This window comes from Mauremys reevesii, linkage group 2 (genome assembly GCF_016161935.1).
Source record: "Mauremys reevesii isolate NIE-2019 linkage group 2, ASM1616193v1, whole genome shotgun sequence".
NCBI classification, from domain to species: domain Eukaryota; kingdom Metazoa; phylum Chordata; order Testudines; family Geoemydidae; genus Mauremys; species Mauremys reevesii.
In genome coordinates this window covers 38,497,367-38,511,360 of record NC_052624.1, presented here as the reverse complement: position 1 = coordinate 38,511,360, position 13,994 = coordinate 38,497,367, and the positions used below count along the sequence as shown (strand labels likewise).

The 13,994-nt window shown below is 40.9% G+C and overlaps 1 protein-coding gene across 1 annotated transcript in view; it reads left to right on the top strand.

The window, feature by feature from the left end:
* Window positions 1-13,994, top strand: part of MALRD1 (MAM and LDL receptor class A domain containing 1) — a 476,497-nt gene that overhangs the window by 372,402 nt on the left and 90,101 nt on the right. The window contains exons 32-33 of the mRNA XM_039526296.1: window positions 883-1,044; window positions 9,869-10,026. Coding sequence (XP_039382230.1) covers window positions 883-1,044; window positions 9,869-10,026 — 320 coding nt within the window. The remainder of the gene's footprint in view (window positions 1-882; window positions 1,045-9,868; window positions 10,027-13,994) is intronic.

The window sequence follows — 13,994 nt, the reverse complement described above, 5'->3', positions numbered from 1 at the left end:
CTTGGTTCCAAGAGCATGTAACTGCTATAGTAGTGGGAGAAGTGAGTGGATGCAATTTCTGAGGAAATGCCTCTTTGTTTAAAAGAATTCATAAATGATCATTATTGGTATTATGGTAGCATCTAGATGCACCAACCAGCGAGCGCCACAGTGCTAAGTGCTGTACGAACACATACTAAGAGACAATCCCTGCCACAAAGTGAATGGAGCTCAGTGAGTTAAGGGCCTGCTGCAAAGCCCACTAAAATCAATGGAAAGATTCCTATTGACATCAATGGAATTTGGAGCTGGCCCTGAGTCACTTTCCCTAGGTGACACAGGAAGTCTGTGGTAGGGTTGGGCATTAAACACAGATCTCCTGAGTCCAAATCCAGCACCTTAACCACCATACTTTCTTTCACTTATAAAACTGCGCTCATAGGTCACCATACAGTAATGCCAATATATGCACATGTGAACGCTTGAGCATAGAAGTTGGAGTCCAGGTTTAGCATCTGGTTTGCTGTTATCTTCTCCACTTCACTGAGCTCAAACAACTCCCATACTCAGTCATGTCTCCCTAATGTCCTCACCATTGGCCATAGCCATACACCAATGACGTTAAACATATCCAAAGGGTAGAGGGCATATCAATCTCTAATAAAGAGAACACTTTGCCTCTCAAGCCTGCATTATATCAAGATATACCATATATGTATACCAAAATGTAGAAACATATGGTAAGTAACATTCTCAGCTTAACATATGTAAATTTGGCATTAGTTGAACAGAATCCTTGCTATTACTATGTGCAGTATGCTTATCATCATATTTTAAATATAGCAGCTGATATACAATATATTGATATCAAGAGAGTGAATTTACTTTTTATTGCATTTTCAGGCCAATATACCAGTATCCCTGGAAGCTGTAACTTTGAAACAAGAGACCAAGATTGGACTATTGCATGTGGATTAACACAAGATCCTGTCAATGATTTTGATTGGAGTATTGGCAACAGGGTTGTCACAGGGCAAAGTGGTCCTGATGGTGACCACACACCAGGTAATATTATGTTCCCCACATCAAGTTGGGGAAAGGGACAGAAAATTCTCACTCTTAGCTCTGAAAATCATTAAGCCATATGCTGAGGAAACAAAGTATTCTGCAGAATTAGTCCCACAATAGACAGGAGGCCTGCTTAGTCAACATGAGATCAATTCAGTGTATTGTGCCAGAAGGTAGTGGCGGTAAGGAAACTCCACAGTTTTGTGGTGCTAATTGGAAAATGCCCATAAAAATGTTCCATTCTTTTGGATGATATGGTACAATAAGGGATAGACATCATAAATGGCAGCGCTAAAGTAGGTAAAGTAGGCCAGATGAGTGTATTGAATCTTGTCATGTATACGATCATAGTAACCACAAGTGTTGTCTGAATGCAATTAAAAATAAACAGCCTAATAGAGAGGCCTGTTATCAGCTGTTTTAATCATTGGTTGAGTCAGCATCAGTGTAATTTTATAGATTGCTCTTTTTCAAAGTGGCCTTGATTATATCATTCTTGATACTCTATTGTGGTTTGATGCATTTATTTAGTCATCTCTAGACAATGAGCTGCTAAATCAAATGTAAGGATACTTATTAATCATGACCCCTGAGGAGAAACAAACTTTTTACAAGATGGCACAGTGGATTAAATAAACCTACTGTCCATTTGCAAGCATCTGGCAAAACCCTTATTAATTAAAGAGGTATTTGTAAACCTACTCAGTTAGACCTATGAAGATGAAGAATTAGATACAAAAAAGAGGATACAGTCAGTGACAATAATGTTTCCTTTTCTATTGGACTTTTCCATAGGCGTTGCCTTATATCTTCCTGATTGAGGGTCATTGTTTTGTTGTAATTCTGCTGCACTTTACATAATGAGCCAGGTTCTGCTTTCGGCTACACTGGCATGAATTCACAGTAATGCCACTGAGCTCAATGGCTTATTTTGTATATTCTGTGTAATGAAGCTGTAAACACATTTCTATAGATATTGCTCTTCAACAGCATCTAATTCAGATGGTTACAAACAGAAACAAATTTGACATTTGGCTTTCAAAACTCAGAATGGATTGTTTTGTAAACAGCAAACCCATTTAATAAATTAACAAAATGTGCAGGTGGGTGGTAAGCTGAAACCTCTGCTTATTATACTTGCCTACTTTACTGTTATCTTGTCCTTCCCTTTTCCCTGTTTCTGCCTCATCCACCTATTGCATTTTGTCATAATCTAGTATGAGCTCTTTGTGGTCTTTTTACTGTTCATCTGTACTGGACCATGTATGATGGGGTCCTGACCCTGAATTGATGGCCCTAAGTGCTCCTGCAGTGCAAATAATAAATAGTAAGAAATCACTGCAACAAAAGGATCTGACGTTAGGGGCCAAATTCTCTGCTGGTATAAATGTGTGCAGTTCCAATGACATCAAGCATAGCACTCTGCTGCAGGTCATCATTTTCAGTGTCTGTCCTGGGTTGAAGCTTGGCATAACACTGATGGGTTGCAGATGAAGATTCTGAGTTATGCACAGGTCCTTGAAGGATGATTGAGGAGCAAATGGGGGAAAAGGAGTAATTGTTGAGGGGCCACTGTTATATCCTTGGGGGCAGCCGGTTTAGGAAGAAATCACTTGAGGCCAGACAGCAGACAGCTAACAAAACTACCATTTTATTTACAGACACAGAGCTCACCCAACTGGCCGAAGCTGGCTGGGCTATCCCCTAATAATCTAACTCAGTTGCAATAGGAACAAAAACCATGACAATCAAATACACAACATATTCCTCCCCCCCTAATAAGAACATCCCCTAAATAAAACACACACTAGACTAGAGAAGGAGGGTAGACTGCCTCCATTCCCGGCTAAACCCTGGGGATTATTTTGCCCCATAACCGTGGGTTCGCCCTAGCTAAAGATCCAGCCGATGAGGAGGCCTTCTGTCTCTAGGTGGATTACGGCGAACTTCTGGTGGTGTTGCACCCGAAAGTACCATGGGCTCAGGGTCTGCAGCATGAACAGGTGAGGAGGTGGTATCAGCTCGTGCTGGGCAAAGGGGTATCTCAGCCACCAGCAGTAAGGGAGGAGAACAGTCAGGAACAGGTGATATGTGATTCAGTGTCTCACCAGAACAGCAGCATGTTTCCTTAGAATAGGGGTTAGACTGGTTTCTTCTTTAGTCATCCGGTGCACTTCTGCCCAGTTCAGTTGAATCTTCCCAAGCCAAGACCTACCCATTAAGGCTGGGTAGTTACCTCTCACCACAAACAGTGGCAATTTAGCAGCCTGTCCATTGAGCTCCAACTTAACATCAATAGTGCTCAACATGGGCACAGCTTCTCCCGTATACGTCTTCAGAACAGTTTTTGTTGCCTTAAGCGGAAGATGCTGTAGCTTTTCTTTATACACAGTCTCGGAGACCAGCGAGACGGCTGCACCGGTGTCCAGTTCCATGCGTATAGGTTTGCCATCCAACAACGGAGTTACCCAGTATTCATGTGAGCCCACTGCCAAAGACAAAACATGCAGTGGCACTTCCTCTTGCGTGTCAAGGTGTCACCTTGATCATCCTGGGTCTGCTCTAGGGTATGCAGGGTTCCTCTTTTTGTTGGCCAGACCACAGGCCTCTTTTTCTTTTGTTTACAGGCACACTCAATATGTCCCTTTTTGCCACAGTGTCTACACACCAGGTCCTTACACCAGCATTCTGATGCCTGGTGACACAGCTTACCACAGCAGTAACATTCTTGACTCTGCACAGTTTTGTGGGTCGGTTCTTGTGACACTTTTTGCACCCTAGGGGATGCACCGATATATTGCGCCTCCCTTGTAGCCAGTTCCATGGAGACAGCAATATCAACAGCCTTCTGTAATGTAAGCTGAGCCTCTGTCAGTAGGCACTTCCGTATAGCTTCACTGTAGAGGCCACACACTAACCTGTCACGCAGGGCATCATTTAACATCTCTTTAAATTCACAGTGTTCTGCTAGCTTTTTTTAAATTGCTACAAATTGTACAACTGTTTCATCTTCCTTTTGGTCTCTTTTGTGGAACCTATATCTTTCAGCAATTACCAGTGGTTTTGGGGAAAAATGGGACCCCAGGATTTCCACAATGTCACTGTAAGATTTAGTCTCAGGCTTAACAGGGTGTAGTAAGCTGCGTAGCAGGGAGTAGGTTTTAGCCCCTACAACACTTAAGAATATTGGCACCTTCTTCGCTTCTGTAATGTCATTTGCAATAACAAAAAGCTCAAAACGCTCAGTATACACATGTCATTGCTCTATATTCTCATCAAAAGGTTCCAGTGGCCTGGTCAGAGTAGCCATGATTTTTAGTTTCACTTTCACAGTCAGTGCAAACAAGCAGTTTCTTTTGTTTGTTTGTTCTTTACCTGGACTTCTACTTCCTTCTGTTACTGGAGCAGCACTGGAATCCCATCCATCGTCGCCACTTGTTATATCCTTGGGGTAAGCTGGTTTAGGAAGAAATCACTTGAGGCCAGACAGCAGACAGCTAATAAAACTACCATTTTATTTACAGACACAGAGCTCACCCAACCGGCCGAAGCTGGCTGGGCTATCCCCTAATAATCTAACTCAGTTGCCATAGGAACAAAAACCATGACAACCAAATACGCAACAGCCACAATAAAAAATCTCAGTGTAAATTATTCCTTCCATGTTGGGGCTGGTCAAGAGCTTAAATACACAACACATGCATTTTGTATTAGCATGTCCCAACAAAAATACCAGCTCCTGATAGCAAAGTAACACTTGGCAATACTCACAGAACAAAATATACTAACATGGAATACAATTCCTGGTGTTCTGAAGGCAACAGGCTGTCATGTTAAGATTTAAGGAGAAAACAAATAATGCAGAACAAGTATTAGTAGGTGGTGAAAATATTGTAATATCCATTGTCTTCATTTGTATCTGTGACCAACATGTCTGCCAGCTCTTGTCGTCTCCTTGGTCTTTCAGATTCTCCTCTTAGGGCTGCTTGCTATAGTCTGTTGGCAACACAACGTGACTGGTAGTTGTGCCCCTGGACCAAGACTGAGAGGGAAACTCTTTAACCTCCAGCACCTCTCTCTGCATATTATGGAGTCCTTGTCCACAAGCAGACATCTGCCTGAAATTATCCAGACAACAATAATCTCAATAAAAACAAGACTGATTAAAAGAGAAAATGGAATTTAAACAAATTTAACAGTTTGCTTAACACATCTAGCTTTGCTCTTCTCATAAGCTAACCTCCCCAGATTTTTCACTAGCATAGCCATTAGGTGTTGCTTTATACATCTTCAGAGAAGACAGATAATCAATTAAAAAATACTCCAACCTCAAACACTTTAGTCCAATGCCAGAGCAAAATGATTATTATATTAATCATTTTTATTGTCATAGTACCAAGGGGCCAACTAGGCTGGGTCTCTATTTTGTTAGGTATGATACAAACATATAGTAACATTCCACTTGATTTAGGATACAGTATATCCATGTCACTGAAATAACTTTTTCACTTGAGAATGTTTAAAATCTAACATCTCTTGAAAGTACTGAGGTGTAACACCCACACCCTGATAATCCAACCTGAGCAGATCATCTGAAAAAAATATTACATACAGAGAGAGAAACTGAGAGCATTTCACTGATAGTCATTGCAATTTGCAAAACCTCCCTTTTCACGGTGTTCCAGACAGAAATTACATAGGTTTGAGGTACAAATTGAATAAGTCTCATTCTGAATAAGTGATCATTTGCAGGTCTGTGAGAGTGGCATATTGTATCCAGGGGCGGCTCCAGGCCCCAGCACGCCAAGCGCGTGCTTAGGGCAGCATGCCGCGGGGGGCGCTCTGCCGGTCGCTGGGAGGGCGGCAGGCAGCTCTGGTGGACCTCCCACAGGCGTGCCTGCAGAGGGTCTGCTGGTCCCGCGGCTTCTGTCGAGCATCCGCAGGCACGCCTGCGGGAGGTCCACCAGAGCCGCGGGACCAGCAGACCCTCCGCAGGCACGTCTGCGGGAGGTCCACCGGAGCCGCGGGACTGGCGACCGGCAGAGTGCCCCCCGTGGCGTGCTGCTGTGCTTGGGACGGCGAAATGGCTAGAGCCGCCCCTGATTGTATCCAGTAGACAATTTCACCTTATGAATGAGTGAACTAAGTGTGTGTGCAATTTTAGGTAAAAATAAATGCACTTCAACTGGGAAATAGCCTTTGATGTCATGCCCCCAGTCCATCTTGAAATAATGAAGTAGTGAGCAAATATCTTTGTGTTCATTTTCACTTTCTCAAAAGGTTTATTATTTACCATAATATGAACAAAATTTCCAGATCAGTTGCCAGAAACAGTTTTGTGTTCAAAAATCACACCAAAATAGATCTTTATTTAGATGTTCCATCAGCCAAACTCCTCAGAGCCAATGAGTGGCATCATCTGATACTTTAGTAATGAATTCACCTTAGTATATTCTAATTGTTAAAACTGTAACACAGCTCTCTAGTCTCACCCCGGTTATCCTATTACAGGAAAAAGCAGCATTCATCAGTAGCTCTTTGGGGCAGGCTCTGTTTCTTAATATGTATTTGTACATCACTCTAGCACAATGGGGCCCCAATTTTATTTGGGTCCTCTAGGCACTATGATCATAACAACAGTAATAATTAGCAGGGAGGAGTTAAACCAGAGTTGTCATGAGGCTGCAGAAGGGTTTGGGATTTCCAGAGAAGGGGACTGGTTGGGCTTGCTTGTCCCTAGGGTATCTGGGAAGGTTTGGCAAGTAAGTGTGTGTGTGTGTTTTGTCTGAGATGGGGTAGAAAAGGTGTATGTTACTATTCACTGGTCTTCTCCATGGGTCTTGCCTCCCCCTCCAGAATATTAATTCTTCCTTTCAATATTTCTTCCATGCCTCCTCCTCCACCCTCTATTATCATCATGTTCTTTGCAGAACCCCAGCTCCACCTTCCTTAAACATGATCTTCTAGGTCAGCTGTATAACACCTATGCTTCACCTTGGCATGATGCCTCACACTTGAATTGTTGGGCAATCTGGTGCACAATGGAGTTTGGAATACTCCAAATCCCAGAACATATGAAACTGGAATTTGGAGGGCCCTAAATTCAACCACAAACTAGCAAGAGTACGCAAGTTCAAATGTGAGGCCACAAGGCAGATGGGACCCAAGCTCACCTTTAAGGTAGGGAGAATGGCGCTTTGAGAAATAGGTATTACTGCATGGTGGTGTACTGTTGACTGCAGAAATGATGCAAGACATCACTGGAGAAACTGTCCACCATGGACAGTGAAGTCCTCCTTCCAGGGAAAATCTTATTGTTGTGTTCCTAAAAGCCTGTCTTAATTAGACCATATTAATCTACTTGTAATTGCCCTAGAAGTTTCTCCAAACTCACAGGGAACCTATCAATTTGATTTCGCAACTTGTTAGCCAATTATGTACCAAAGGTTTAGAAGAGCCCATTAAGTGCTGGGACACGCTACTATGTGATTCTGAATATGCTTGTAGCTGATTGTGTTTAAACAAGAAAGAGTATTCTGTGTACTCCTTTGTTTGAAAAATTCTGAATTTTATCCTCCAGAGGAAAATTACTCTGACCTTCCTCGCTGCTGCCACCAGAACAAAAATAGTTTGTCTTATCTGAGCAATTGAGCTATTGTAAATGTTTGAAAATGGGATTTTAAGAGAGCTTGCTTAATCAGAAAGTTTTTGTTGCTTAAAACAAATGTACTTGGAAGGTTATATAATTACATATTGTGTGTTACTCTTATTTTGTGAATATGTTTATGTAAAATTTAGCTACTGATTGGTGCAAAGTCATTTCCATGTCATTTAGGAGTTGACACCGCTGTGAAGCTCACAGCAACCTTGTCATGTGCCAAAGTCAAAAGTGAATTCTATTTCTATAATAGTCCTTTAGACTTTTGACTGAATTTTTTTACAGCAATCAATATTAAGAAGTCAAGTGAAGGAAAGTGACAACAGTACACAGTGAGTGACATCTGAGGGCTTGTATTCCCTACCAGGGTAAGTTGACCTAAGTTACGCTACTCCAGCTGCATGAATAATGTAGCTGGAGTCGACGTAGCTTAGGTCAACTTACCCTGGTATCTTGACTGTGCTGCATTGATAAGAGACGTTCTCTAGTCAACTTACCTTACTCTTCTTGGGGAGCTGGAGTACTGGACTGGAGAGTGCTCTGCCGTCAATTTAGCGGGTCTTCACTAGACCCGCTAAGTCGACACCCGCTGCATTGATTGCAGCAGCGTTGATCAACCTGGTAATGAAGACAAGCCTGGAGAGATAGCAGCCTGAGTTCTCCATTACACTAAGGCCCTTTATATCACTCTTTAAAGAAGCCCTAAGTGAGGGTAACTATAACTGACCTCCATTTTAAGGCCCATTTACACTGCTAGAGCAATGCTATTCTGGACAAAAGAGACTACTGTGGCATATCAGATGCCATTGTGTGATAGCTCTGGCAATGCTGGCTTTTTTGTTGTGGCCACTGTATTTTAGAGGGAATGTTTGTATGGAAGTGAAGTGTTTGGAATAAGGCTGTATACAACAATAAGGCTGACCCTATACAACCATTATGAAAACGAGAGATGTCTGTCATTAGGTTATACTAGGATGAAATATTACTAATATATCAATACCCATATACTCTCTTCCAGTAAAGAGAGTAAGAGTGATTTGCCAAGGGAGAAAGCCACTCTAAAGGAAAAAAGAGTAAGTGCATTCAAAAGAAATCAGACCTATTTAAAACCAGGCAATGTGTCATGTTACTTATATTCTACAGAGCTGTTAATGTACAGTGCTACATCTCTGGTTTAGTGGTAAAGATTTACTGGTAAGTCTTTTAGTGAATTATGTTCATGTAAGGTGCTGCTTGTCTCTAGCCCATGAAGGACCCACTGCCACACCCAGAGTTTTTTTTCCAGGCACTTTTATGTTCCAAACACAGGCAAAAACCACACAAACACAGTACCTCAGCCCTCCCAGAGGACTTTCCTCTTTGTCCCTCTCAGTCCCTCCTGATTCAGGACCTACGCCAGGACTTCTTCCAGGCTATTTTAACTGAGCACCACTTCCCAGGGCTTTCTCCTGGAGGTCTTTTCCCCCAACAGGTTCCTACTGCCTCCTCTCGCAGGGGATGCCGGCAGCCCCTCACAGGGCTCTCCCTGCTCCCCAACTAACACCCTGGCTCTTTATAACCCCCAGTTCTGCCCCCTCCTCTTAATTGGCCAAATTGAGAGCACCTGTTCTGGCACAAGGGAGTTGGACATACTTCATTTAAAGGAGCCAGTCACCTTGTGACAGTCCAATAACCTTCAAGTTTTCCTGCTTACATGAATAACAATGTACAGGTAACATAACTGGGAGCTATTGTTAATTCTAGAACTAGCAAAACCCTTTCAAAAGAACAATGACTTTCATAGGTAGAAATCACTATCTCAAACCTTTTTTAGAACACAGTGGTTCTTTTAGAGATGAATTTGCATTCAGATCTGAACATCCCCAATGTGTTCAGGTCCACCTCTACTAATTTCTTTCATTTGCAACAGAGCTAGGGCCAAGGAGGTAGGTGAATAGCAAAAGAGGCTTTAGGAGGGTTTAGGGAATAAATTTGTAAAATAGTTCTGTGTTAATAATATGTGCATGTGTTATCAGACCCTTGGCCTATGTGTACATGTATATTTGGATCTGATAAGATACATTATTGCGCTCACTATTTAACTAGCTACCTGTCAACTTATCTATCCTGGCTTATGCTCTTAAGTATGAGTAGTATTCAAAGAACATTTTTATTTATTTTAAGGTAATGGACAACATTTTTTGTATGTCAACTCATCTGCCCAGCAGGAAGGAAATAGAGCAAGGATAATTACAACAAAACTCTTCCCAGCAAGCCTCGGAGTGTGTAGAGTCCGGTTCTGGTTCTGGCTGTGTGATTCCAGGCAAACAGGAACTTTAAAAGTAAGAGAAAAAGTACTACTATTTAAATATCTAATATTAATATTTGTGTTTCTTGTGTTTTGAATGGTTTAAATCTCAAACGCTATATTAGCTTTGTTTAATCTCTGCTTGGTTGATGGTTCCTTACCCAACCTTTCTGTATTGACAAGATCAATACTGACAACTCTGCTTTAGTCCCGATTTCACTGGAAATCCCATTAGTACATATGTGAGTCTCATCTAGTCATTGCAACCAATCTTACTGAACAGCAACACTTTTCTGCTTTGCATGCTTCTATCCTCAACATAAAATAAGTGCTATTTCCGGTTTATATAACACAATAATCCTGAAATGTGCTATACACAGTTAAAAAGAAAAACATTGTTTTAAAAATATGAATTTTAATGCTCATGAAGGGTAATAGATTAAAAGCTCTGGACGTAAACTATTTACTCATAGAACAGATACAAGATGGAGAGTGATAGTGCAAGCTTCCATGAAAATGCCCAACAGTGTTTTTCAAGCCTATCTACTACTTCTACCTCTAACGGTAATGGAGTGGGTCTTTTTGTCCTCTCTCCTGAGCCTGCTGATAAAAATGCTAGTTGTGATGTGTCTATAAACTGGCTTATGACCATCAGCTCATTTCACATAACAAATAACGTATCAGAGAGTAATGTGTTTACTGACCCAAGCCAGATTCATGTGTGTGTGTTTATGTCAGTCTGGAAATGTGAAAATAGAGATTATGTCAATCATACTACACGTGACACAAAACAAAATTCAATACAGATTAATTCAGCTAAAAGAAAAAAGAACAAGGGATGTTATTAAAATGGATACCCAAGAAGAGTAAGGGCTGGTCTACACTACGGGGGAAAATCGATATAAGATATGCAACTTCAGCTACGTGAATAACGTAGCTGAAGTCGAAGTATCTTATATCGAATTACCTACCATCCTCATGGCGCGGGATCAATGTCCGCGGCTCCCCATGTCGACTCCGCTAACGCCGTTCGGGTTGGTGGAGTTCCGGAGTCGACAGGAGCGCGTTCGGGGATCGATATATCGCGTCTAGATGAGACGCGATATATCAATCCCCAAGAAATCGATTGCTACCCGCCGATATGGCGGGTAGTGAAGACGTACCCTTAGGCAATTCGACTGGAGAGCCTCTCCTGTTGATGCAGCACTAGTCAAGACACTGGGTTAAATCGACCTAAGCTATGTCGACTCCAGCTACGTCATTCACGTAGCTGGAGTAGCAGATCGACTTACCCCAGTACTGAAGACAAGCCCTTAGAAGTAATTTGTATGTCTAAATATATGACCTATGAGTCTGGTAGCAGGTGGCCACATAAAACCTGCATTTCTGTGATCATTTATTAAACTACATTAGTTAAACTTTTAGGCCACAAGTCCACAAAGGGATCCATAAACATGAATTCTTACTCCTGTACAGGAGTAAGGTTCTGTGCTTTATCTCCTTCAGGACTAGGCCTTTCATGTGGGAGCACATAACAGTAAAATTCATAACAGACAGAACTACTCCACCAGAAATTATACACATATTTTCTTTCTCTTGAAAAAGTTGCACACTGAAGACAATGTATCTTTAGTTGTGTCCTTCCCTCATGCTATCTAACAGGTGATCTGATTCAGCAGCAAGCAATTTTTTTTTTAAAGAGGCAAATCACTCAGGAAAAAAAATCAAACAATCACTGTGAACAGCTCAGTGAAAACCTCTGCTCAGTTTGCAGTGGAGGTTAAAAAAGCAAGCCATGTTAGGATGTCTGCAAAATGAGATAGAATATTATAATGCTATTATGAGAGTTAATGGTACATCCACCACCTGAAATGTTCTGCTCAGTTCTGATGACTCTATCTCACAGGATATGGGATGGGATCCCCAGAGATGGGAGTTTAAAGTGACTCAAGTCATTGAGATACTCCAGAAGAAGACAGATTTAAAAGACCGGGACTGTGGTTTAGAGAGGAGATATGTTAGAGGCATACAAAATAGTGAGTGGTAAAGAAAGGCACACTGGGTGATCCTGTTTACCCCTTTACAGTACAAGAAAATTCAATGGAATTAAAAAGTATAAATTGAAAACTGACACATTTTTACACAATGCATAGTTGTGGAACTTATTGCCAAAAGATTTCATTTCACTGAGGAGAAGAACTTAGGTAGTATTAAAAATGATTAATTATATCTTTATAAAGATAATTGCATTAGATAGTGTAAAACATTTATAAGGGAGATGAGCCCTCACACTTCAGGGTATTAGCCAGCTGCTATCTTCAACTACCAGAAGTTCTACAGTATATTACAGTCAGGGAAGCAAGGAAGTGGCCTAGGCCTTCAGATGGATTACAGGTACCTCAGACTAAGCAAGTTGTTCCATAATTTTCCAGTATGGGGTTTCTTTCATCTTCCTCTTAAGTATGTGGTAGTAGACATTGAGGGAGAAATAATTCTGGACTAGACAGACCACTGATCTAAGCTAGGATGGCAATTTCTCTGCTCACAGGAGTAGTTTTAGGTCAATTCAGTTAAATTACATTACTCTACAAATAAAAACAATGCATTTCTTTGTAGATTTGGATAGCTATTCACCCACATTTATGCAGAGCGGGAGAGAGCTTGGAGGAACCAAAGTATTAAGCACAATCCCTCATAAAACAGATGGCTTGTCTTTTAAAGTTTTTTCTTCAGTCCTTTTTGCTCCATTTGAGTCTATCTGTATGGAGAGGAGTGAAGCAATTACAGTTTCACTATTCAACATTGTTCCTCTTCAGCTTTTCTTCCACACATTGTCATACCACGGAGAGTTAAAACTAAATTAATTCCCCATCTGACAATATAGTTCCAATATTTCAACTTTCTGGATTGTTCAGGCAGTTAATATTAACAGAGGTCGCTATGAACTAGGATGCAGTAAATTCACTAAAAATGACTAATGGGTTTGCATTACTATTATTATTTAAGAACATAAAAAGACATTGGATTACAAGTTTTTAGAATTTATTTTCAATGTTATAGTGGGTGGTGGGCAATGTATTCAGTGAACTTTGCTTAATTAATTCATCTGTTTAGTTTGGCAAATCAGATGTTCCAGACTACGTTACATTCAGGGAAGTAAGGAAGAGGCTAGGCCTTCAGAAGGGCAGATCTTGAATCTGATTTCCACTGTGAACCCCAAATATAATGTTATCTCAGTTCCTGTCATTCTTGTTCATTTTGTATACAGGCACATCTCGTATTAGTTTGTTAGTGGTCTCACTTCTTGCAGTCTAGCAGGAGACACTGCTTTAAATTATGTTGATTCAGCATGAGGAGGAAAGGTATACTACCAGTTACAGTAGAACAAAAGACACGGGTAGTCTGAAGACATGAACTTGCAAGAATGTGGTAGAAAAAAAGACATCATCATTCTATATTAAAGTCAATGGTCATCTTTCTCAATTAAAACTGGGTTGTGGCTCACAATAAAATGAACATGTGTGGTTGCCTTTCACAAGACTCAGGTACTCCTAGTTTAATGACTGGAGAATACAGTGTATATGGTGGGAATAATCAGAGATTATAAAACGAGTTCATAGTTACCTGAGAGCGCACTTCTTGCCATGCAACCTATAGATCTGCCAGGTTCTCAGATATACAGAAAATCATGTAATTAACCTTCCAGATGGAATACAGACTCTTCCATCATGACAACTGTTAGTCAGGTAAGATCAATCAGGTAAAATAATATGTTATTTAAAAAAAATATTTAAAAGCCAGCAAGAAGGCATGGAAGAGCCTCGTGTGCTGCAGCAGCTGGTGATTAAAGAAAGAGTAGCAATTTATATTCCCTTGTCTTTCAAAAGTATGTGCCCCCTCCCAAAAATTTATAGTTGGTGAAAAAAGAATTAGCAAACCACTACCATGCAGCGCACACTTCAGAGAATTAGAACTGAGTCAAAATTGTAAAACAAAGAAATA